Source organism: Gobio gobio (assembly GCF_949357685.1).
Source record: "Gobio gobio genome assembly, chromosome: 10".
Lineage (NCBI taxonomy): Eukaryota > Metazoa > Chordata > Actinopteri > Cypriniformes > Gobionidae > Gobio > Gobio gobio.
This window is the reverse complement of record NC_137116.1, coordinates 10,386,852-10,414,230: the sequence shown is the minus strand read 5'-3', so window position 1 is coordinate 10,414,230 and position 27,379 is coordinate 10,386,852. Positions and strand designations below refer to the sequence as shown.

General features: G+C 36.9%; 2 protein-coding genes across 3 annotated transcripts in view; one reads left to right on the top strand and one right to left on the bottom strand.

The window, feature by feature from the left end:
* bicdl1 (BICD family like cargo adaptor 1) overlaps positions 1-12,463 on the bottom strand; it is a 68,148-nt gene extending 55,685 nt beyond the window's left edge. Inside the window, exons 1-2 of one of the 2 annotated variants that reach the window (XM_079826485.1) lie at positions 11,684-12,463; positions 392-607 (exon numbers count right to left, since the gene is read on the bottom strand). In XM_079826485.1, the coding sequence (XP_079682611.1) occupies positions 392-607; positions 11,684-12,082 (615 nt within the window). In that variant the 5' untranslated portion in view covers positions 12,083-12,463. The remainder of the gene's footprint in view (positions 1-391; positions 608-11,683) is intronic. The other variant, XM_079826484.1, reaches the window with a different exon arrangement.
* rab35b (RAB35, member RAS oncogene family b) overlaps positions 1-27,379 on the top strand; it is a 761,740-nt gene that overhangs the window by 97,619 nt on the left and 636,742 nt on the right. The window lies entirely within an intron of this gene.

Genomic DNA, 27,379 nt, shown 5'->3' with positions numbered 1-27,379 from the left:
CACTCTCACTCACACTGTTGGAGTCATACACTCACCCTTACTCACACTGTTGGAGTCACACACTCACCCTCACTCACTCACACTGTTGGAGTCACACACTCACCCTCACTCACACTGTTGGAGTCACACACTCACCCTCACTCACACTGTTGGAGTCACACACTCACCCTCACTCACACTGTTGGAGTCACACACTCACCCTCACTCACACTGTTGCAGTCACACACTCACCCTCACTCACACTGTTGGAGTCGCACACTCACCCTCACTCACACTGTTGGAGTCACACACTCAACCTCACTCACACTGTTGGAGTCACACACTCACCCTCACTCACACTGTTGGAGTCACACACTCAACCTCACTCACACTGTTGGAGTCACACACTCACCCTGCTGAGCTGCTCCAGCAGTCGATGGTTCTGTTCTGACAGCTCGCTGATGGCCCGGCTCTTGTCACGGTCGGCTTCACGCAGCTGCACCTGATGTCTCTCCAGCTCCCCCTGCAGGTGTTGCACATCTGTCTCCAGCTCGGCCACCCGGCCTTCCCACTCACCCTCGCGACTCTCCAAACGACGACGCAGCTCATGCTTTTCCTGCTCCAGGAGCTGGAAGAGAAACGGGCTCATTGACAGATATTCAGAATGAAATGCTTTTTAAATTTGAGGATGAACTTATCACTGGAATTGCCAAAGTTTGCCATGTCAGTTCAAATCTTTGAAAGATATAGACTCTTACCAGCAAATGAACTAGTAAAGCAATACAACTGCATGTTTCTCCTTTTTATGAGTTACACTAACATTCACAAGTTTAGGGTCAGTATGATTTTTTTATTTATTTAAGAAATTAGTACTTTTATTCAGAAAGGATGTAACAACTAATCGATAATGAAAATAATCGATAACGATTCTCATTATCGATTCGTCGGGTCTGCTCTCTGTACGCAAAGCTTCCATTAGTCGCCAAATTACAGCACTGAATAACACATTTTTATGGACAAAATGTGCATCTAGAAATAGTGGAGTGGAAACAGAGGTACGTGATCCAAGTGTCCAAAACATGAGAATTGTTTATTTTAAGCTTCAAGCGTATGCATTAGCGTTTAACAAACCCTGTCACGCTCTTTGACAGTTTGTGTGTGTGTGTGTGTGTGTGTGTGTGTGTGTGTGCGCGCGTCTGCGTCCTCAGTGCAAAACGTTCATTTTACAGGTTATATCCACTGATCTATATAGAGAACAGCAGTTATATCCTCATCTGTAAATGTTACTAATTCACGTGAGTATTTCCATTTTGCATGAAAGCGCGTCCTGGTCCAACTTCACTGAACGAGCTCCGGCGCGGTGGGCACGCGCATGCGCGTCAAAGAGACTGAAGGAGAGGGAGACGATTAATATTCAGCGCAAAAACATTGATTCAGCTGCAATATCTGCTTTAGGCGCTAAATTTAGTTTTAAAAGTCAACATATAAAGTATTTTATGAGAGTAGGAACTGTAAAATGATAGCAGTGTAATTGAATATAAATGTAAGAATTTTCTACAGGATAAAGAAATGACAGTAACAGGTACTGTATCCATAGAGTGTGTGTGTCCTTGCAGAACCTTCCTCTTATGTGGTAACACTGAGTTTGTGTTTTTCTTCTTTTTTTTCTTCTTTAATCTAATTTTAATGTAGGGATTTGCTTATTAACTTTTTTGCACATGTATAGCACAAACATACCCTTACGAAAATTATGCTATTGATAACCATTTGTATAACCACACAAATACCAAATAGTTAAACTATGGATTTGAAGCAAAACTATGGTTAATTTGTGGTTACCATTGAATAACAAAAATTACCCTGTTATTTATTTATTTATTATCATTATTGTTTGTTTTGTTCATTGTAAAACCATGGTTAATTTATGTAATGGTAGATATATTCACTATGTATGTGTTCATAGCACTCAGCTGACATGTTTGTTTGAAGGACGGCATTGGGCAGGATGTGGAATAGTGTGTTTTGCCAATAAAATAAAAAAATGGCTTTTTATCCGATTAATCGGAAAAATAATCGACCAACTAATCGATTATCAAAATAATCGTTAGTTGCTGCCCTATATTAAATCCATCAAAAGTGACAGTAAAGACATGTATAATGTTACAAAATATTTCCATTTCAAATAAAAATCCTATTAAAATGCACAAAGCAGCACAACTTTTTTCAACATTAATAATAATCGTAAATGTTTCTTGAGCAGCAAATCCTCATATTCGGATGATTTCTGAAGGATCATGTGTAACTGAGTTATGATGCTGAAAATTCAGCTTTGATCACAGGAATAAATTACATTTTACAATATATTCTCGTAGAAAACAGTTATTTAAAATTGTAATATTTCACAATATTGCTGTTTTTACTGTATTTTTTATTCAATAAATGCAGCCTTGGTGAGCAGAAGAGACTAAACATTAAAATATCTTACCAACCCCAAACCTTTTGTATATTTGTGAAATATTCTTGATACTTTTGGACAGAGAAAATCTAATTAAACTTATATTTATCTGTGTATTACACACAGCAGTATTAGTTCTAACTGCTATTGTGATAATAATTGAAATAACCCCGCCCCTAAATGAACATCAGTGGTCGGCTTACATGTTGGTCCAGTCTAATTGGGCCAGAAAAAGCAGTTCTGCTAGTTGGACATGTGGACTTCACGGCTTGAGAGTTGAAGTTCTCCTGTCATGGAGGGTCAGGCGGGTTCAGTCTCTGAGAGCACTCGCTGTAATTGCAGAAAATGAAATCTGCCACTGATTAAGGCCTGTGAAATCCACTGTGAAGGCTATCAAACCAATTAACCGTTAGAAGTCATTTCAATGCTGATTACTTGCTTTGGTAAGAGGCTGTTAATATGAACAAATATGGATTCCTCAAATGAAGGAAAACACGAGTATAGCATTGAGCTACTGTAGGATGTAGATTAAGACGAGTGGTTTAAGTCAAAGATGTGAACTGGGCAGGAGACAAAGGCATGGAGAACTGCCCGGAATCTGTCGAGCGTCTGGCCCTTGGACGGCTGAAGGGAGCCAAAGCACATTAGCTTTGCTTGCAGCATCGCTGAAAACACCATCAAAGCCCATATAGATCTGAACGAGGTTCAACTCGGTCAACGTCGTCACACAGTAAACACTTCTCAGATGCCGTCTTGAGCCTGTATGGATGCCGTTAGTGTTTCCATGATGCCGACCAACCTTAAAGGAACACTCCACTATTTTTGAAAATAGGCTCATTTTCCAACTCCCCTAGAGTTAAACAGTTGAGTTTTACCGTTTTCGAATCCATTCAGCCGATCTCCGGGTCTGGTGGTAGCACTTTTAGCATAGCTTAGCATAGATCATTGAATCTGATTAGACCGTTAGCATCTCGCTCAACAATGACCAAAGAGTATCGATATTTTTCCTATTTAAAACTTGACTCTTCTGTAGTTACATCGTGTACTAAGGCCGACCGAAAATGAAAAGTTGTGATTTTCTAGGCCAATATGGCTAGGAACTATACTCTCATTCCTGCGTAATAATCAAGGAACTTTGCTGCCGTACCATGAGTGCAGCGGCGCAATGATATTACACAGTGCCTGAAAATAGTCTAACTTCCGTCAACATAACCAACGTGACAACCTGCTTACACAGAGAGCGTGCCTTGTAACCATGGAGACATTTGTGAGAGACGATTCAGAAGATATTTACTTTGGTGCAGATCTTGAACCATATCTATTTGAACCGGAATACACTGAAGATGAGCTTTTGGAATGTGAAAGGCAAGAAAGTATGGCTGAACAGACTGGGGCAGAAAGGAGGAGGAGAGCAGATTTGAACTGGTGAGTCAGAGAAAAGCGTTTTTTGAGCGCAATTCACACCCAGCGGTAATTCAAGGAAAAAATTGTCCCAATGCGCCACGTGCAACATGGATTCGGTCTTCCGACCTTTTGATTTTGATTAACGTAAAATGTGAAATATGAGAAAAGGGCTTATTTTGAAGACAGAGAGTGCGCACGTTCTCTCTGTCACTCTCTCCGCCCTATCACAAGCGCAGCAGTCATCTACATCACTCATAAATCACAATAACTGATCAAATAAGGCTTTGGCAGGACAAAAATTTATTTTCGTAATTTTCAATGCAGGAAAAAACCCTGCGCACGCTCCGAATCCTTGGCGCAGAATGTAACATCACTTGTATTTTGTACCATAGAAACTGTAGATAAACAATACCGACAATTCCACAAGTTTATTTGAATTAAACTATACCTCACCAGAAACAAATCTACTAACGTTATATACCCGATAAACCAAATGGTTGAGCAAACCACACTCAGTGATTGCATTTCACAGGTAGCTAAAGACAACAGCAGTTCTTTTTCAATCTGGTCGTTCAAGCTAACTAAAAATAATAATGTTATACGTACAGCCATGAATGATGATACACTTGGTCCTGTCTGTCCTCTGAATATTGTTAGGATGGCCATATCCTTTAGTCGTAGGTAACTGTCCATGTTTTCCAAATAGTCATCTGGTCCAAAATGCTTTGAGCAAACACGCACTTACTTGATTGAATCAATCGGTGTTTTGATATCTATGTTCAGAGCAGCCAAGCTGGGGACTACTTTCAGGCGCTGCGTAATATCATTGTGCCGCTGCACTCATGGTACGGCAGCAAAGTTCCTTGATTATTACGCAGGAATGAGAGTATAGTTCCTAGCCATATCGGTCTAGAAAATCACAACTTTTCATTTTCCGTCGGTCTTAGTACACGATGTAACTACAGAAGAGTCAAGTTTTAAATAGGAAAAATATTGAAAGTCTTTGGTCATTGTTGAGTGAGATGCTAACGGTCTAATCAGATTCAATGATCTATGCTAAGCTATGCTTAAAGTGCTACCGCCAGACCCGAAAGGAATTGAAAACGGTAAAACTCAACTGTTTAACTCTAGGGGAGTTGGAAAATGAGCCTATTTTCAAAAAAAGTGGCGTGTTCCTTTAATAGGCATGCCTTTAAGGCTGAACGATTTTGGAAAATAATCTAATGCGATTGCGATTTAATATGCAATTTTTTTTAAAGATTTTTATCTTCTGTGTTATTCAACAATAAGGCACCTCAAGAGCCGATCCGATTCTGATTCTGATTCTGGGAGTCACAATCCAAAACTACTCTTGATCTTTTTTTTATTATTATTTATTTTATTAATAAAGCTTTTTAAAAATATATATTATTTAATTACATATGTAATTATAAGTACTTTTTAAAATAATTACACATTAAAAAAAATATCAAAACATGGTAAGAATTTTAATCTAACGTAGCTTCAAAACATAAAAGCTAGTAAATAATAAAGAGGAACAAAAACATATATTATAAGCAATAAACAAAGAGTGCGTTCAGTATGTTAGAGTAGCCTGGCTGTCTGAACGTGCTCCATTTTGATTCGTTTGATTATTGTGATGACACCATAGACCGTGGGAGATTTCTAATAAGCTACATTCACACTAATGTAGGCTATGGATCTCTTTTGAATTATAAGATGTGATTCGTCCTGTCTATTTCATCCGTTAAGTCTTGACATAACTGTCTGTTTTTACATTAATTTCGTGTCATAAAAGCATGTTGATATCACAGTAGCCTATTTGAAATTGGAAGCAGCCTTCTTTCAGTGAGTTTCATGTTATTTACTGTATAAACTGACTGCATTGCAAACGACATAAACGATGGCTTCGTACAGCGTTTGTAAGCAAAATAACGGCGGGCGAGGGGCACTACACGCATAACATCAAGCACGCGTTTCTCAGGGACATTCTTAAAACGCTTAACGTGAAAAAAGTTTAACGTGACTTAGTGTACTAAGACAGTGTTATTAAGAGACCAAACTCAGTAAACATAATACTAATGAAGTATACTATGTACAAAAAATCAGATGAGCACAGAATATGAACGCAAGGCATTTAATTACACTTTTAGCGTTTTCCTCCAATAGAAAACCATTGTAAAAAAAAACGCTTAACGTGGCTTAATGTAGCCTACTAAGACAGTGTTATTAATCGACCAAACTCAGGAAATATAATACTAATGAAGTATACTATGTACAAAAAACACATTTTCATAGGTGTATCGAGCCACGTTAAGCGTTTTCCATTTTCTATTTAGTTAAAAAGCGATTAACGTGTTAAACGCGTTGCGTTCATATTCTGTGCTTATCTGATTTTTTGTACATATACGTTATTAGTATTATGTTTACTGAGTTTGGACTCTTAATAACACCGCCTTAGTACATTAAGCCACGCTAAGTCCCGTTTCTCACACTCACAGCGCATGTCCTGTGCAATGAAGCCCGCGAATGTCATTGTAATTCGCTTCAACCTTTCCGAGCTTTATGAAGGATTATCTCACGGAAGGTTCAAGTGTGTGTGAGGAAGCCATCGCCATCAGAATTAGGGTTGGGTACGGTTCAAATTTTAACCGGTGACAGTACCTTTTTTCGGTACTTTTGGGATGTTTACATAGATAACTGTAAAGGACCTGTAAGTCATTTATAAAAGTGTTATTGACATTATGCCAGAGCTGCTATGGTCTCTGTCTGCCATTGTCTGTGATGTTTGTATGCTGTAATATTTACTAGTAAATAGTAGGCAACTTAATTTAATTCATAAAAACAACCATATTTTTTTTAATTATTTTTTTAATTTAATTTCTATGAAAAGATTTCCCACAAATTATGTGTTATGTATTTTCTGGTAATCAAATGAAGACGTAAGACATTAATTAAATTTATCTTTTAATTTAAAAACATTTTTTAAAGTAAAAGTGCTGCACCACTGAGCTTTATATGGTTAAAATTAAAACATGAAGAAAAATTTTAGTATATAAAAAAAACTTTAAAAAAAATAAAGTTTTGATAATTTATTATTATTACATTAGTGTTAGTATTATTATTACATTGAGACGTATCTAAATTCTACTGTACAAGAGTTATTTATTTGTCAAGTTACCCGAGCTTTTATTTTGACGGGTTGCTGTGATTTTGAGTGTGATTTTTTCTGTGTGTTTATGACATGATGGTAGTTTTTCTCAATTGAAACGGTAAAATGCTCATGAAGTGACTCAGTGGCTCTGGAGATGACGTTCATACCTTCATGTCCTCATATGAGAGGCAGAGATGGAAACATGCGACAGTCACACACGATCCTGAGTGTGTGTGTGTGTGTCTGTGTGGACTGGTAATCCCTACGTTATGGGGACAAAATGTCCCCACAAAGATGGCAATATCCGAAATCCTCATCCTTGAGGGGACATTTTTAGGTCCCCATGAAGAAAACATCTTATAAATCAGACTATGTGATGTTTTTTGAAAATGTAAAAATGCAGAATGTCTCCTGTGATGGGTAGGTTTAGGGGCAGGGGCAGTGTAGGGGGATAGAATATACGGTATGTACGGTATAAAAACCATTACGCCTATGGAAAGTCCCCATAAAACATGAAAACCCAACATGTGTGTGTGTGTGTGTGTGTGTGTGTGTGTGTGTGTGTGTGTGTGTGTGTGTGTGTGTGTGTGATGGGTAGGTTTAGGGGCAGAGGCAGTGTAGGGGGATAGAATATACGGTATGTACGGTATAAAAACCATTACGCCTATGGAAAGTCCCCATAAAACATGAAAACCCAACATGTGTGTGTGTGTGTGTGTGTGTGTGATGGGTAGGTTTAGGGGCAGAGGCAGTGTAGGGGGATAGAATATACGGTATGTACGGTATAAAAACCATTACGCCTATGGAAAGTCCCCATAAAACATGAAAACCCAACATGTGTGTGTGTGTGTGTGTGTGTGATGGGTAGGTTTAGGGGCAGAGGCAGTGTAGGGGGATAGAATATACGGTATGTACGGTATAAAAACCATTACGCCTATGGAAAGTCCCCATAAAACATGAAAACCCAACGTGTGTGTGTGTGTGTGTGTGTGTGTGTGTGTGTGTGTGTGTGTGTGTGTGTGTGTGTGTGTGTGTGTGTGTGTGTGTGTGTGTGATGGGTAGGTTTAGGGGCAGAGGCAGTGTAGGGGGATAGAATATACGGTATGTACGGTATAAAAACCATTACGCCTATGGAAAGTCCCCATAAAACATGAAAACCCAACATGTGTGTGTGTGTGTGTGTGTGTGTGTGTGCGAGGTAAACCCATAGACTGTAAACCGCGCATCTACGCATTCATTCGCACAGAGACACGCATGAATCGTATTTAAATGGTCTTTTTGCGGTTTAATATTCTCAGACACTAGTCTACAGTATATCACAATATGCGTTCTCAGGTACCGGAATTTGGTACCGTTTGATTTAATGTGAACCGGTACTCGGTAGTACCGATGTAATTCGGTCGGTGCCCCTAAAAGTACTGAGTTCGGTACTCAACCCTAATCAGAATACGGGTGTTTCCGCAGCGCCATCGCGCTCCTGCGGTTAAAAACTCAGCTCAGAATCGCTAGAGAATCTTTTCTCCCACCCCTATTGCATGACCAACAAAATATCAGATGGATTAAACATAAACTGTTCTGTTGAGTAGCTTGCCAAGTTGATGCTTCCTCAGAGCTGACTGCTGTACTCTCGCGTGTCACGTGACCCGAGTGTAATCGCAGCCTTTACGGTAAAAGAAATTGCGATATTACCGCAAATGCGATTAATCGTTCAGCCCTTAATTATCATTTTCAGGACTGTACAAAAGAGATAATAATAACATAACATGAGTCTTTAAAAACATTTGCATTTAAGATTGATTTATGCATATATTTGTGCAAGGTGGAGTTGGAGTTCAGCACATGGGCGTCACTAGGTTCTTTTTATGTGTGATTAACCTTTATAACATGAAACTGGCGGGAGGCTGCGGCTTCGTCACGTCTTTTAATCAGCGCGTTCTTCAATCCGCAGCGGCGTCGAGCAGAGCGCACGTCAGAAGCAGAGGTGTGTGCATTGATCTGAGCCTCATTGGTCTGTCACCACTCGTCAATGTCAACATATTTGAGAAAACCAATCAAATCAGAGTAGGCGGGCTTTATGTACGCACAGAAGTTCCTGTGGCTGAGCACGAATTTTAGCAGCAGGACTCGACGTCAAGTGCAAGATATGTACACTCTAAAAAGTGTTGGGTTAAAAATAACCCAAGTTGGGTTGAATTAACCCAGCGATTGGTTTGTTTTAACCCAGCAATTGGGTTGTTTTAAGCAAAAATTTAACCGCTGGGTTAAAACAACCCAATCGCTGGGTTAGTCCATTTTCAACGCAACTTGGGTTGTTTTTAACCCAGCATTTATTAGAGTGTAGCTAAACTAAACATTTCATATTTGACAGCTGCTTCTCTGCGTCAGAAATGTTTAAAAAATGACACAAATAATCAGGCAAAATATAAACATTTGTCTAATTTCGCCATTTTGAATTGAAATAGGCCTACTATTAACAAAGCCGTTTTCTTCAGATTAGGCATAAGACTAATGAATGTGTGCATATTGTAAATTAACATAATTCCATGTGTAGCTCTCAGTAAATAAAAAAGTTCCGCTTTTTTCAGCCTGTATTGGGCATAAGATTAGTAATGAATGTGTGCATATTGTGAATGAATTTAATAAATTCAGTTACCTAGCTTTCCTGGTAGCCTTCAGTAAATTAACCTCTCTTCGAAAATGATTTATAAAACATATAATTATCAGTTAAACATGTGTTTACTGTCTTCACTGACAAAAATGGAAAAACGTAATCAGTCATATCTGCCCACTGACATGTTTTCAAGTTATTGTTATCTAATTTTTTGGCGTTCAGAGTATCTTAAAATGCACAGATGTAGATCATGGAAATCAAAATTTTCAAACTACCTCACATTTGGGATCTCAGTGATTATAAACCTGCCTATATTGTATGATTAAGGGATGTACAATATGGTCATGCAGAATAAGGCATTAATATTTGCTTTATACACACTAAAACATGCTGCGTTAACAATAACCCAAGTTGGGTTGAAAATGGACTAACCCAGCATTTGGGTTGTTTTAACCTAGCGGTTGGGTTAAATGTTTGCTTAAAACAACCCAATTGCTGGGTTAGTCCATTTTCAACCCAACTTGGGTTATTTTTAACAGCACTTATCAGAGTGTAAGTAATAATAAACAGCCAATATCCTAATATGCATACTAATAAGCTACTAGTTAATAGTGAGAATTGGACCCTAAACAAAAGTGTTACCTTTTTTTTTCATACCCTCACTGGGGGCTGAGCCCCCCTAAAATAAAATTCCTAGAATCGCCCCTGGTTCAGCATGAGGAATAACGTTACACACTAGCACAGTGTGAGACTAAACGTGTTCAAGTCATTGACATGATTTACTCCATCATGCTCTTAATATTATGATGCATCCTGATTGATAATTCAAAAAGCAAACGGATGGCATAATATAATCAACACATGCATATGAAATCAGTCACAGAACTAAGTAACACTTTATTTTACTGTGTCCTTTTTACATGTTACATGTACAATAACAGTAAATTATGCATAATTACATGCAACTAACCCTCAACCAAACCCTATAGAAAGAACATGTAGTTAATTCGTATTACTCAGTACTATAATTACACTGTGACAATGACACCTTAAAATACAGTGTCACCAAATAAAGAAAATTAAAAAACTTAGTTCAAGACATATAAATTATGCATAATTACATGCAAATATCCCTAAACCCTAATCCCAACACTACATATTTATATAACTCAGTACTTATAATTACAGCGTAACAAAGACACCTTAAAATAAAGTGGGTTACACTTTATTTTAAGCCTTTAATGTGTCATTGTTAAAGTGTAATCATAGTAATATTTAGTAACTACATGTACTTGTTTGGTTGAGGGTTAGTTGCGTGTAATTATGCATAATTTACTGTTATGGTAAGAATATGTAACATATGTAACAAGGACACTGTAAAATAAAGTGTTACCAGAACCCGGAAAACTTAACAACTTAGTGGCAGAACTTATGGCATGTCAACCTAACTTAAGTTCAAGACATATAAATTATGCATAATGACATGCAACTATCCCCAAACCAAACTCTAATCCCAACACTACATATTTAAATTACTCAGTACTTATAATTACAGTGTAACAAAGACACCTTAAAATAAAGTAGGTTACACTTTTAAGCCTTTAAGGTATCATTGTTACAGTGTAATTATAGTACTGAGTAATATTTAGTAACTACATGTACTTACACTCTAAAAAATGCTGGGTTAAAAACAACCCAAGTTGGGTTGAAAATGGACTAACCCAGCAATTGGGTTGTTTTAACCCAGTGAATGGGTTGTTTTAACCCAGCGGTTGGGTTAAATGTTTGCTGAAAACAACCCAATCGCTGGGTTAAAACAACCCAATTGCTTTTTTTTTTAGTACTATAGGGTTTGGTTGAGGGTTAGTTGCATGTAATTATGCCTAATTCACTGTTATAGTAAGTACATGTAACACATGTGTAACAAGGACACTATAAAATAAAGTGTTACCATAACCCGGAAAACTTAACAACTTAGCGGCAGAACTTATGTCATGTCAACCTGACTTAAGTTCAAGACATTTTTTTGTTAATGCAAACTGTTGGGCATAGACTCGAGAGGGGATTTAGAGCTGCTCACCTCCAGTTTGTCGTTTAAATCCTTGGTTATTTTGTCATATTGCTTTGTGAGGTCTTGGTTTCTTTCAAGTAGAGCTTTGCCCAGTTTAGCAGCGAGGACCAAGTCCTTCTCTTTCTGCCGGAAGAGCGACAGTAGATCGGAGTCCTGTCCGCTCACAGGTGTCTCTGAGGCGGCTACCTCCAGATCCTCCTCCCGTTCCCCGGTGAGCATGGCCAGCTCCTCCTCCAAAGCCATGCCGAGCCCCCCGGGCGCGGTGTGTAGCAGCGTGAGGGTCTGATATTCCCCGGCGGTGTCTGGCGAGCTTTGACGGCTGGGATCGAGCGCTCGTTCCATGCGGTCGCTGTCCAGCTGCGGTGGTGCTGAAATCGCGCTGCGCAGATCGAGGCAGGACGCGGACATCGCCGGAAACACGACAGATCGAGCGCTTTAGACCCGGTGAACCCGCTTTAGTCCTGGGTCCGGGTGACCTGTTTGGCTCCGGGTCGATGAGAACGCCATGGAAATGGGTAAATCGTATCCGGCGTGGTTAAACGAGCTTTATCTGGTGTCTTGCCTCAACGTCTCCAGTGACAATCAATTGATCGTTTATCCCAATAAAATCCATCAAGCCCCGCGGATCTGTTTGAAACACTCTAGAGATGGCTGGTCTTCACGTTAACCCCCTTTATGGTCACCGTCCAGTCGCTGTGTCCACTCCAGAGCACCGGGGTCCCGGTTATTCCCCATTATCGTCGCCCCTCGCTCACATCCCTGGCCTATACGACACACAAATACACGGATTGCTCTCGCGCGCGAGCCTCCTCCCAACCCCGCGCGCGCTCTCTGCGTCCGTGACGTCAGCTAATCAACCTGCTCCTCGTAGTCGCCCATTGGTCGATTGTGATAACGCCATATGCTATAGAAGAACTGGGTGAAAGACTTATGAATGTTGCTACTGCTGCTGCTGATGGTGTGTTGGGGAATACAGTATGTTCTGGATGGTTAATGACCTTTCTTAGAATACACACACACACACACTTAGTACATTTTTGTGTATGAAATTACTCCAGGTTAATAATTGCATGACTTTCACAGTTATTCCACAGGACTTCTCTTGTTTCTGCACTCTTGGACATTTGGACAATATACTGTATTTATGTAGTGCATATGGTACCCAGCATGCAATGTGGCATGAATAGATTATGCTGGGGAGTTTGTTGATTCTTGTTGGTGTTATCTGTGCGGCTGAACTTATTTTTGGGTCACTTTTAACAGTTTGTGTTGTTTATTTTGTAATGTTGAGTGTCACCATTGTTGTGTTTTATATGTAATGTATTGATGTCTGTGAATCATTAAGTGAAGGATGATAAAATAATCTTGATAATCAAAGCTAAATCTCAGCAGCTGCTTTACTATTGTGAAATATTCATCACCATCAATTATGAATTTGAAATAGGATATTGGTCAATCGTTATGCTGAAAAAATGCTAATAATAGTATAGTTTTAGCTTATTAGCTTATTTTGTGTTCTAGCTTGTGATTGTTTTAACAGATGTTTTCATTTGTCTGACTTGGCTAGATCAGACATTTGAATAAATAAGGATCAAGATCGCAAGCAAACCGAACACTGATCACCATTGTGGTGACTTCAAAACAATTACAGTACTAAACAATATAATTTCTTACAGTGGAATGGTCAAATGCAACTTTAATGTGAATTCACAGTAAAACAGAGCAGTAAATTACTGTGATGTCAGCCTCATTTTGCTGTTAACAGCCATTCGTAAGAAAATTACCTAGCATGCATTTATTTCACTGTAATGTCATGGCTATTTTTAGTGTATATATATTAGTTGTGTTTTTTTTCCAATATTTATAATGCTTTATTTTCAACAAAAAGCATGTACAAAGTCCTATCTCATTTCATAACAAAGCACATTTCACATGCCTCAACATAAAAGAACAAGAAACAAATAACATCAAATAAAAGAAAGGAGAGAGGGTACATAATCATCAGTTTACATATAATATATATTATACATATAATTACATTTGTATTATAATTAAATGTTAAGATAATAGAATATATTCTGCATGTAAGCACCACTAAATACTTTCACTTTCTGAGAAAATGTTCAAGGAGGAGCATATATTAATCGTTTTAACTTCTTTATATTTTTAGATTTTGACATCACATCTAGCCTAGCCTATATACATTTTAATCGTATTTAGTGCTGGGCAAATTAACGCATTAATGTGGGCGATTATTTTTTTCCAGTTTAACACATTAAAAATATTTAACGCAATTAACGCAGCGACCGTTTTTATATCCATTTTTGCCCAACGCGACAAGACACAAGAGAACGCGCTGTATGTCAATGTCCTGTCTCTGTGTGTGTGCGCGTCTCAATCCGCTCCCTAGTTCAGTACTCAGGGCACTGATCAGGGAGGAAGCTAGGGAGCTAATCGAGGGACACCCTGATACGCGCGCGCCAGTCTCGTGCACACATCAAGTTCTCGATCGCTCTTGAACCAAATAACAACAACAAAGAATTTAGCCAAAATGCCAGTTTTGTCGAGTATTCTCATATTAGGAGTCTTAAATGAGTTAAATAACGTCTTAAATTAGTTAAATAACGTCCTAAATTAGTTAAATAACGTCTTTAATGAGTTAAATAACGTCTTAAATGAACTTGTGAGAAAATGCGATGCACGTGACCGCGGCAGTGGCCGGTCTTAAAGTGACAGTAGCACTGATAATGTCTGTCATGTTCATCAAAGAACAACAGGAATAGAAAAAACTGTTGCTTTATGATGATTAATCTATATTTAAGTTATTTTGTATTCAGTTAAGAAAGGTGTTGATAACTTTATTCAGTTTCTGTGTAGACTATGTCTAACAGGGAAGGCCACGGGTAACATCTCTTATAATGGGTTTATGTAAAGATTTAGTTCAATTAAATTAAAAGTTGTTCTTTTTTAAAGCCTAATAAATGTTGAAATTGGTAGTTATACTCAGTTATACGTTAATGTAGAGACATTAGTATCAGTTATACTAGCCTTCATTCATAAAAAGATGCCATTACAACACATATTTAAAATACTGTCTTTAAATCTTTGCTACATTAAATTGGAGAGTAACTGAAATCATTACAATATCAAAATATTAAAAACTCCAATGTTTTTTAATTGCAATTAATCATGATATTTTATCGATTCACACTAATATATATATATATAGGTAATATCTGTTGTACTGCCTTTAATTTATACTTGATTTTTTTATATTTTGTATGCAAAGGATGTCTTATGATTTTATTACAGTAATGAGAATAATACAAATTATTATTGAAATGATTGATATTACAAACAAGCTCAAAAATAAAAGTTTGTTTATTTGTTTGCTTTTTTGGTGGAATATGACAATATTAAGCAGTAATTCATATACACTTGAAATTAGAAGCTAATTATCTTTTAGGTCTCTTGAAAGAATATCAATGAATCTAGTTCTTCTTTTTTGTGTATTATTTGTTTATTTAGATATTTGATTATTGCAGGATTATATTTGAGTTCAAATAGTTTCAAACTTAGTTTGACCACTGTACACAAACAGGCTAAATGACAGGAATGTGATTACCATGACAGCTGCACACACACTCTTTGTGTTTTGAAAGGGTTTGACCTCGTTATTATAGAGTGGGGTTTCATATAAACACCAGATTACAAACATTCAGATTACTAAAAACATTCCCCAACAGCAGCAGCAGCAGCAGCAGCACATCTGTACTGTCGGGAAAACATGATTCCCAGCGATGCAATCTGCTAATACGGATCTCATTTAATCTCATCTCGCAATATCGACCGCAATCCTCCCAGTAGTGTGAGACATGCTTCAGCGCTTCAAGCTAAAGCACTTTCCTAACGGTCCAGTGCTCCTCCTGCAGCATGTGATGAGTGTGTTTCAGTGAGCGATGGAGACGTGCAGGAAAGAATGAGGGATTATTGAGAAACAAAGACTACTTGTGGAGCATAATATTGACACACAAAGGAAAGTGGGTCAGTGTCATTCCAGAGCACAAACCCCGATCACTGTAGGCTCATTTACTGAAGGACGAGCGGCAGAAAACAACATGTTTGGAGGAGCAGGAGCTTCAGGGGATTGAGGCTGCCTTTGTAATCCTTGGGATTAAAACGCAGTGGCTCTTCAACACATGCTTGATCTGCTGCTTTTGTTAAAGTCAGCATGAAACTGAAGTTGCGATAGTCTTTTCTTCCCTATGTCTGAGTGAAACGGCTTCTCGAACAAGAACAAATGTAGGGCGGGGCTTGTGTTTGTCTGTGGGGAATTGATGGTTGTGGTCTGCTATTGGCTGACCTCATGTGAGTGACAGGTGGCCCCGCCCTCGTCATCAGAGAAGAGATGTCACTGCAAGAGGGAGAGGAAGTATTTCCGATTAAAGATTAAATAATAAGAAAGTAATGATTTGCATAGATAACTCATCTATTAAATACTGCAATATTCCATAAAAACCAAAGTGTTCTAATGCTCCGCAAAAATCACATGTCAAATTACAAATTATATTTGGATGTACAGATCTTTAAAATGATGCTGATTTTTAAGCTTGAAACCATCGGAAACAAATCGGTCAAGTGAGAGAAGAAAGAATGAACTACAATAATATTTAATATTAGAAACTTCATTCATTTGAAAGAGGAAAAACAAAAAAATAAACAAATGAGCCATAAGTAAATAAACATGTCTAGGAGAAAAATACACATATATGTATAAGTATATATATATACACACACAGTTGAAAGAAAAAGTATGTGAACCGCTTGCAGAATCTGTGAAAATGGGCAAAATGTGAATAATTTCAACTAAATAAGAGGGATCATATACAAAATGCATTTGTTATTTTTGCATCATGTTATTTTTACTGTCCCGAATAAGATATTTTACATACATTTTTTTTTACATATAGTCCACAAGACAAAAAAATAGCTGAATTTATTCAAAATGACCCATTCAAAGTTTATGAACCATTGATTCTCGTCGTTCCCTGGTGATCCACGGCTGTGTGTGTGTTTTGTGATGGATGTTCACGAGTCCACTGTTTGTCCTGATCAGTTTTTACCGCCCCACGTTCTTCAGAAAAATCCAACATAACTATTAAACAAGGTTGAAACATTCACAGATGCTCCAAAAGGAAACACGATGCATTAGTTTTTCTCAGTCGCTTTGGTACATTTCTCGAATCATCCTCGACATTTGCAAAACAGTAAGTGCATTTCTCAAAACAATTCGTACAAATAGCCCAACACCATGGATTACCTGCAAAAGCCAGTCTCTTGCTCAAAATCCTTAGTTCATCTCTCAAAAGTAAATATCTGTGTCAGTGAACATGTCAGTGCCATCAGAATGACAAGGCCTTGTGTCATTGTGTATGAATAAGACATGTTGTCAATATAACTGTACTCTAGAGGGATGTTCTGATGTAAATATGGCTAAAGTTTGGATGACAATTATTGTAAATTGTAGGTTACACCTTAGTGTATGTGGGAATTTGATTGCAAGAGACTGGACAAGATTCACATTTACGCTTTTACTGTTTGTACTGTAATTTGTTTACAGACCGTGTCATTGCGATACAGAAAGGAAAAGACAGCACTGCATAGCACAAAGAGAAAAAACCCCCCAGAAAAACAAAAGTAGAAATGTGAACGTCTAATGGAAATGTATAGAAATATCCTTGACATATTATGACAACATTTTGCATGTAAAGACTTATGCTATGAACTAATGCCTAAATGTTGTGGGGGGTGAGACTATTCAACAGAGACCCATTATAATACATTTTGATCAACATGACATAAGCAACTGATAATGTATAAAAAAGCAGAGAATTGTGCATAATCGTTTGCATGGATGTACACAAGCATTTGCAACTTGTTCAAAGAAATGAGTGACACGATGATGTGAAGATTGAACAGGTAGCTTTGAGAATTTCAATTCTGATCTGAGAAATGTACCAAAGCGACTGAGAAAAACTGTAAGAGCCGGGATGAAAACTTATTGAATTTAAAGATCAAGGTAAATTGTACTTAAAGGGTAACTTCAGTGATTTAGCATTAAGCTTTGTATCAGTAGAAACCCGGTAGTATATTCAAATTATGGTACTTTCCCCCCTCATATCCCGCTGAGACGAGAGAATTATGCATTTTATTTTTGGAAAAAATCCTCAGATGACGCAAATATCATAATTTTGCTTCATCTGAGGATTTTTGGCCAGAGGCTAGAGACTACAGCCAGTAGATGGAGCTGTTCCGCATGTTATCAACCCGCCCATATGGGGTGGGATCTCACTCACAGAATGTAAATGCACAGCAGGCACGTGCAGAGGGGGGGGCTTTGGGTGCTCGAGCCCCTGCCCTTTTTCAAAATGAATGAAAAGTGCCCCTCTCAGACAAATATCAATGATAATATCGTGGTCAATAAAACTAAATAAATGTGATTATTATAACATGACATTGATGACAATGTATACAATAGTAACGAACGGCTCAAAAGTCGGACAATTTCTGTTGAGGCGTTGCCACAACGCGTTGCTATGGGTTGCGTGCGTTTTGATTGACAGCTGATTTTCCTCTGTTCGGAAGCGGCTCTCGAGCCAAATATGGTCCTTTCAGAGAGTATGTGGCCTTACGGGAAAAATGTAAACCAATATTTTTTTTCAACCATAATCAGAGCTAATGTGTTGATTTAATTACAAATCTATATATTATATATTTTAAAGTATTACACAATTCACCAATGCCCGTTTGTCATGTATATACACCAACCAATCTGGCAAAGCAAGTTCAAATTCCATTGGGCATGTGAAGTGGAGCGGTAATTTTCTGTTCTTATTCATAAATCGGTTGAAAACTACATGGACAGACGAACTAACGTTTCGGGCTTTCGGTAGGGTGCGCGCGTGTACCGAACGGTTATGAATGTAATCTATAACAGTTAACAGTCGGCTTGTTTAAAGCGCGGAACACACTTCAATCCGAGTTCCCACACGAACATATTAAGTATTCAGTCCATTTTATCACGAAATTCAAACGATAAATGCCGTTTTAAAGCTCTATTATGTGACGTGACAGATAGACGCGTATCAGTTCAACTTCAAGAGGCAGCGCGCGGCGCGCGAGTGAACGCGATCATCTCTTCCTAAAGAAATGAATATATCTAAAGGTATGTTGAGGATACATTACAACTTACTGAAACGTATCATATGTTGTGTAATCGCTCCATCGGTGTTTCAACCGCGGAAAGACAATAAAACAGCTTGTAAACAAACAATGTCATGTAGAATCACATTTACCTCAGAAGTCATTCAGTGTCCACAGCTGTTGAGTTCACTAGAGAGATTAACTCTTTCACTGAATACATGCACTATATTAGCCTATATATTCGTTATATTAGCCTATATATATTCATTATATACCACTTAGCCTCTTAGTGATGTCTTGTTTATTTAATGCATGTTTAAATAAACCTGCATGAAAATTACAGCCACTAAATGATTATATTTCAACAAATAAATCAAAAAATAATAATAATTAGATTTACATATTAATGCAAAAACTGCTTTATGTGAAGCTTATGAGTGTTGATTATTATATCTAAAAATAAATAGCAAATGAATTTAGGCTAATAGTTTGGGCTCTGTTGTTATTCTTTAATAGCAATATGTAAGGGCTCCCTATATAGTTTACAGCATTATCTTTAAGAAACTTTTAGTTATAATTGAATTCATTTAAGGACAGACAATTTTTTTTTTATTAAACCACTGTTGAATAAAAATTAATAAAACGCAATTTTGTAAAACGTGACTTCAAAACCGAGATACGTACCGAACCGTCAGTTTTGTGTACCGTTACACCCCTAATATATATATATATATTTACATATTGCCCCTTTTTTACATTTGAGCCCCTGCCTCTGAAGAACTCTCTGCACGGCCCTGATGCACAGGCATTCTGGAGCAGAGCAAAGTGAGTGTTTCAACTTTTCAATGAATTCCTATGAAAGTTAAGCTTCCATATGCGATCTGATAACGCGTCAGACTGGACACGCGTCGAGAATGACAGCCGTGCTTACCTCAGCTCTGCTCAGCTCTTCTCTCGTGATTAACGAAATCTGACTCCTGCTGCGTTTGTCTTGTGACTTTCTTCAGCTCCTTCACACTTTATTGAAAAGACACATTCAGTTTTTAATTGTAGTGTCCATTCTCTAACTGAACGAAATGATTTTATTACTATGAATATCAAAACGACGGTGGGGTGGAGCCGCGGTGGGCAAGTGATAACCAGTAGCCGTGGCTTTGGGAGTGGCCTCTTAGGGCAGCGAAGCAAGTGCATTCTGGGAGTTGTTGTCTTTCATCCACATGAGACAAAAATACATTTTCTGTCTTTTCTCAGTCTAGAAGGCACCAAATTCAAAAATAATTTCACATTTCTACTACATAAATGACACAGTTTAAATACACATTCTTCTTCCCAGCGCTGAAGTGTCCCTTTAAATTGTGAAACATGGAAGTATCTTCTGTTGCTTCTGAAGGGCAGTACTAAATGATAATAAAAAAAAAGATATTTAAACAAAATAAGAAACATTTTAACCTCTTCAAAAGTTTTCATCCGTGAATGTTTGAACCTTTTTTAGTAGTTGTGTTTGAGTCCCTCAATTGTCCTCAGTGTGAAAAGATGGATCTCAAAATCATACAGTCCCTGCTGGAGAGGGTTCAAATATGCAGAAGATGCAGGAAAACTGACGAATCTGCAGGATCTGGAGGATTTTTCTGAAGAACGTTGGCGGTTAAACTGATCAGGACAAACAGTGGACTCATGAACAACCATCACAAAACACACACACAGCCGTGGATCATCAGGGAACGACACAGTATTGAGAATCAATGGTTCATAAACTCTTGAACGGGTTATTTGAATAAATTCAGCTTGTGGACTATATTTAACATTTTTTATGTAAAATATCTTATTCAGGACAGCACTAAATAAAAAATAATTTTCACAGATTCTGTAAGCGTTTTTTTCTTGCAACTATATATATATATATATATATATATATATATATATATATATATATATATATATATATATATATATATATATATATATATATATATATATATATATATATTAATAAAAATGTATAAATAAAAATTCAAATATAAACGTATTTGCTTGATTTTGTCTGTGGGGAATTGATTGGATGGTTGTGGTTTGCTATTGGTGGATCTCGTGTGAGTGACAGGTGGCCCCGCCCTCGTCATCAGAGAATTAAAAAAAATAATGATGGGCACTGATGATCTATAATAAATACTGCAATATTCTATAAAAACATGATGACTTTATGATTTGTTTATGCACTGCAAAATCACGTCAAATTACAAATTAGATTTGGATGTACAGATATTTATTCAGTCTAAAAAATGCTGGGTTAAAAATAACCCAAGTTGGGTTGAAAATGGACTAACCCAGCAATTGGGTTGTTTTAACCCGGCGATTGGGTTGTTTTAAGCAAACATTTAACCCAACCGCTGGGTTAAAACAACCTAAATGCTGGGTTAGTCCATTTTCAACCCAACTTGGGTTATTTTTAACCCAGCATTTTTTAGTGTTATGATACTAATTGTCAAGTGAGAAAAGAAATAATGAACTACAATAATATTTAATAACAGAAAGAGGAAAAACAAAACAAATGCTAAAACAAATATATATTTTAATATAATTATATATCATGTTGTTATTATTATATAACATAATATTATAATATACATATGAGTAAATAAATGAGCCATAATTAAATAAAAATATCTAGGAGAAAAATAAATAGTTAATAAATAATATTTTTATTTTATTTTTATAAAAATGAATATATACAAATTTAAATAAAAATACATACTGTTAAACAAACAAACAAACAAATGATGCTTTAATCTGTTATTTTAGTTGTTTGCACTCATAAAATACCAGATTATGACCAACTATATTTTCCAAATAGTGCAGACCGCATCCCACAATGACGCAACCTTCAATTTTAATGGAAATATCAGTAGTAATTTTAACATATTTTTGATGCATCATTATCTGATCTGCCAAAAGATATTTCCGTTCAAAATGTAACTTTTATGCAGTGTACAGTATATACAGTACAATAAGCAGTAACACCGCCATGACTCTGAACCTTTTACAGTCTATGCTCTGAACCACAGACTCAAAGAGCAATACTGCCATCTGCTGGAAAACAAGTGCGCTTAATGCATTCTACAACCCGCTGAACTGAGTCAGCCTTAAACAGTGCAAGAGTGATGCATTTATTCATGAAGACAACGTGAAAAATTAATATATCGCCTAAATATCTGCACCAGAATCAAGACATCATAAACCTGTTCTGTCCCATGCTAAAGCAAGTGTGAGTGCATGCTAAATCTACCTTCCATTCTCGTGATGTATGGCAATACCACTTTCATCCATTTACATATCAACTGTCCAGTGTTATCAGTTTAATTCGCTTGTTTTCTGTCGCTCTTGAAAGCTCTGGAGGACGCGAGCTCTCTAAATGTCCTGATGATTATTATTCCAGTCTGATTGATTTATGATGCATTGGTGGAAGCTGTTTGCTGAATACATTGGTGTTTATATAATGCTCTGAGTCACAGTCCTGAGCTGGAGACTATCCCACGGCTCTCAGGCCTGAGAGAAAACACAAAGACTCTCAGCGCTGTTACACAATACACACTTTTACAGATGTTGTGCCGCTGAAGAGCATCTTCTCAATCTCAAGCTCTTATATAAGCGCCCCAAACTTCCTGTGCATTTCCTTCCCAAACCTTTGGAGGGTGCTGAGCTCTTCCTCATCGGAACATATTTTCCCATAGTCATTCTGCTGCTGGGCAAAATAAAGATCATTTATGATTTCATAAAGCTCAGCATAATGCTGTTGCAACTTTCATACTGAATGACGAGCTTCACTGCTGGTTTGAACTGTTTACACAATACAGCATAGCTTTTTACTAAATTATGTATAAATAAATATAAATACATGCATAAAACTCAAACTATATAATAAAATATTAAGGACTTTTTTGTGAAAATGTTATTATATTAAGTACCGTAAGATAAGTTACTGCTGTAATCACGCGCTCATAAAGAATATCACTGAATGATTCGGTTGAATGAATGATTCAATGACTCACTCATTAAGAATATCACTGAATGATTCGGTTGAATGAATGATTCAATGACTCACTCATAAAGAATATCACTGAATGATTCGGTTGAATGAATGATTCAATGACTCACTCATTAAGAATATCACTGAATGATTCGGTTGAAAGAATGATTCAATGACTCACTCATAAAGAATATCACTGAATGATTCGGTTGAATGAATGATTCAATGACTCACTCATAAAGAATACCACTGAATGATTCGGTTGAATGAACGATTCAACGACTCAATAATTAAGAATATCACTGAATGATTCGGTTGAATGAATGATTCAGTGACTCACTCATAAAGAATATCATTGAATGATTCGGTTGAATGAATGATTCAATGACTCACTCATAAAGAATAACACTGAATGATTCGGTTGAACGAATGATTCAGTGACTCACTCATAAAGAATATCACTGAATGATTCTGTTGAATGATTGATTCAATGACTCACTCATAAAGAATACCACTGAATGATTCGGTAGAATGAATGATTCAATGACTCACTCAGTAAGAATATCACTGAATGATTCGGTTGAATGAATGATTCAATGACTCACTCAAAGAATATCACTGAATGATTCGGTTGAATGAATGATTCAATGAATGACTCACTCATTCTTTACCCTCTTATGGTATTTGGGGTCAATATGACTCCAATCGACTTTAGTTAAAAACATGTTTCACTTCATCTTAGTTTAAAAAAATGTTTGTCAAAAAAGGTAAAAAAATTCCAGCATAAACCTTGAAATTTCCACACATAAATGAAGGCCTGTTAGAGCACAAATGCAATGTGAAATGAATGTGATCACACACACACACACACAAAGAGAGAGAGAGAGAGAGAGAGAGAGAGAGAGAGAGAGAGAGAGAGAGAGAGAGAGAGGTGTGTGTTCACTCTTCACTCCTGTTCATATCTGATTTTTTGTTGGTTTTATAATTTTTTTTAATTGATTTCTTATTATGAAATAAATTTGTATACATTTGGAATAAAAATAAATAAAAATATATTTAAATAAATATGTGATTACAATCAAGTCTGGTAAAAAACAAGACCCTTCAAAAGACCTCAAACAACAAATTTTTTTAATATTTGACAAAATACTGATTTAATGTGTTTTATAATGTTAAATATATATTCACAAAATATAGGCCTACATCACATTTTTAGCCACATATAGAAAAATGGATGGATCTCTATGGTAATTACTTCTCTGCTGGATGTACAGTATATGGTAATTACACCTTTTAACCAACTGTTCTAACCAACAGATTCTGTTCATTCTGCCTCTAACACCTAGATCAGTATCCAGAAACAATTTTGATCATCAAATTTGGAGTTTTCTCATAAAAAATTTAATATTTCATATGCAGTAGGCCTACCATATGCATTGTAGTTGAGGAATCTTCCAGTAAATAGGTAAAAAAAAAAGTACTTCATATCCCCCAAAAGGTATAGGTATAGATGAGTAAACAGAAAAATATATATTATATTATCAAAATGTATATATTTTAATACAATCGCTCTATAAATGTTTGGGGTCACAAACAGCGGGTAAAAAAGGTATTCAGCAGTTAGGTTTAGTACTCTAATTTGATTGGCCAAGAGCCCATAAGCGCCATGACGTTTCACTGTAAGTGGTATCGTTCCGCTTGTTTGTGTTCGCCAGTTCCCGTATCTTCCTTTGGCGTTTTTTTTTTTTTTTTTTACTATTTCCATTGGCAGAAACAACAACAATGGCATTCACTAAACAACAGCACTGTTGCTCGCGTGATATTGATTAAATATTAGGTTGAATGAACACGCTGCAGAAATAAGTAAACCCCTTCACCACACATTTCCACAGCGGCGTGTTTTATAAAGCTGGAGAGAGATGTTTGAAGACTACATCCACCCCACACTAACATCTTCAGACTGCAATTAATCAGCAGGTGATCATTCTCTTCTCTTTCTCCTCAGGAGTCTATCATTGCACACTTTCTTTCATATCACAGCATTTCACAGCACACTTTACACCAGTTAAGACAAGATTTACACCAGCAGACACACTTCCAATGCTGCCTGTTCAATCTGTTTTTATATCTTGCTACTTTTTATTCAGTTTACAATGAATATCCAAAAATAAATAATCATTTTCAAATTAATATAATTTTCTCAGTGACTGTTAATAGTGTCCTGTCTGCTTCTGCGGGGCAACATTATTGCTAAATATCATCTTAAATGTTAGTCTGTTTATCACACAAAGCATCAAAAAGACTTGGAATATTGCACATGAGTCATATGGACTGCGTATGGTAGCTACTTTTATGACATTTATGTATTGTTTTTGTCCTTTTTTAAGTTGACAGTCATGGTATCTATAAGTTGTGGATATTATTGACGATATTATAAAAAATTGCATTTGTTATACAGTAAATGGCTTTATTATTCATTTAAAGGTATTTGATAAATCATCCCAACATGTCTTCTGACTGCCAAACAACCATCATTGTGGGTGAGTAATATCTTAGGAAAATCAATAACATTAAATATATCCATATGACATTTTGATATTCTCAGTAATATGCATCATACAGTGATGTCATGCTATGATGTAAATGGGAAATGACGTAATTGTTGCCCTAAACAATCCATTCTTAAAATATGAATAGCAGTGCCACTTTTTTTTCCCCACAGTCCACCATTTCCCTTATGAATACTCATCTGCCATTGGCTCGGATAGCCGCAATAGCCTGTTGCCTGGTAACATCAGTTGAATAATGCTTGTGTTTGAAAGAGAAATGATGCTTTTGTGTCTCCGTCCCTTTATTTTTCTAACAATAATGTTTATACTACACACCCATCTAAATTTCTAACAGCACACCCACTGATGATGGTCCTTTATATGAAACGAGGGCATTATTTTGCAGACTGTTATCAGTGAAATTGTTTAGCAGCTTGATATGAAGCATAATGCAAAAGCTGACAGTAAGCATCACGCCACATGCCAAAACTTTGAAATGCATGTCACACTTGCTTGGCTATTACAGTTTTTCTCAATCGCATTGGCTCAGTTGTTTCTCTCTCAATACAATAAGTTCAGATCGCTGAACAGTTCGATTCTTGTTCACATCAGGTTTGAATTTTTTATTTTTTTCTGTAAAAGAGAAAGTAAAGTTTGTTCCCACTTTACGTGTGTTTAACTACTATATCCTACACACTTTTAAATGAATCCTTTGATACAATGCACTTAGTGTGTATGTACAGGGTTTTACATTGTACTGACATTTAAGATACCTGCAGGTAATTACATCTGTTGACCTTTCCCTTACACCCTAAAGCACCCATAAACCAACTCATAGATAGACAGACAGAACGATCATAGATAGATAGTCAGACAGACAGACAGACAGAACGATAGATAGATAGATAGATAGACAGACAGAACGATAGATAGATAGATAGATAGATAGATAGATAGATAGATAGATAGATAGATAGATAGATAGATAGATAGATAGATAGATAGATAGATAGATAGATAGATAGATAGATAGATAGATAGATAGATAGATAGATAGATAGATAGATAGATAGATAGATAGAGTGAGTAAAAAGTAGAAATATTTCCACGGTGAAGAAACATCTGAAGATTTTGACTAGACAGACAGACGATAGATAGATAGATAGATAGATAGATAGATAGATAGATAGATAGATAGATAGATAGATAGATAGATAGATAGATAGATAGTGTAAAAAATAGAAATGTGAAGAAACATCTGAACATTTTGACAGTGTGATTCCCACAGTGACAAAAACACTTTTTATCTCGGTGGTTCATTTACTGACACATTAACTGGGTTTTGAAGCGTGAGGGAAATGTTTTGGGTGAGGGAATTTCATTTTGCAGACATGCAGTAGAGTTCTGATGTTCCAGCCAACAGTTGAGACATTTGCACTTACAGTTTAGAATGTAAAGACCGTTTCGAAGCGGTTGAGAAAAACTGTACCGAACTCTCTCTCTCTCTCTCTCTCTCTCTCTCTCTCTCTCTCTCTCTCTCTCTCTCTCTCTCTCTCTCTCTCTCTCTCTCTCTCTCTCTCTCTCTCTCTCTCTCTCTCTCTCTCTCTCTCTCTCTCTCTCTCTCTCTCTCTCTCTCTCTCTCTCTCTCTCTCTCTCTCTCTCTCTCTCTCTCTCTGTCTCTCTCTCTCTCTCTCTCTCTCTCTCTCTCTCTCTCTCTCTCTCTCCTCAGTCAATCAGACATGCAATGGTGTAAAATAAGCTAGTCTTTTATTAAGAAATGTGACGGTCTTTAGAAGTGAAATTGACTAGGACAACTGCAGCTTTAATGAGTTTTTGGCTGTGAATGAATTCATAGAGATCCTGACGGCAGTGCCAACAGCAGCTAATGAACACGTTAATTTGCACAGTCGAGTTTGTCATCAATGCAAA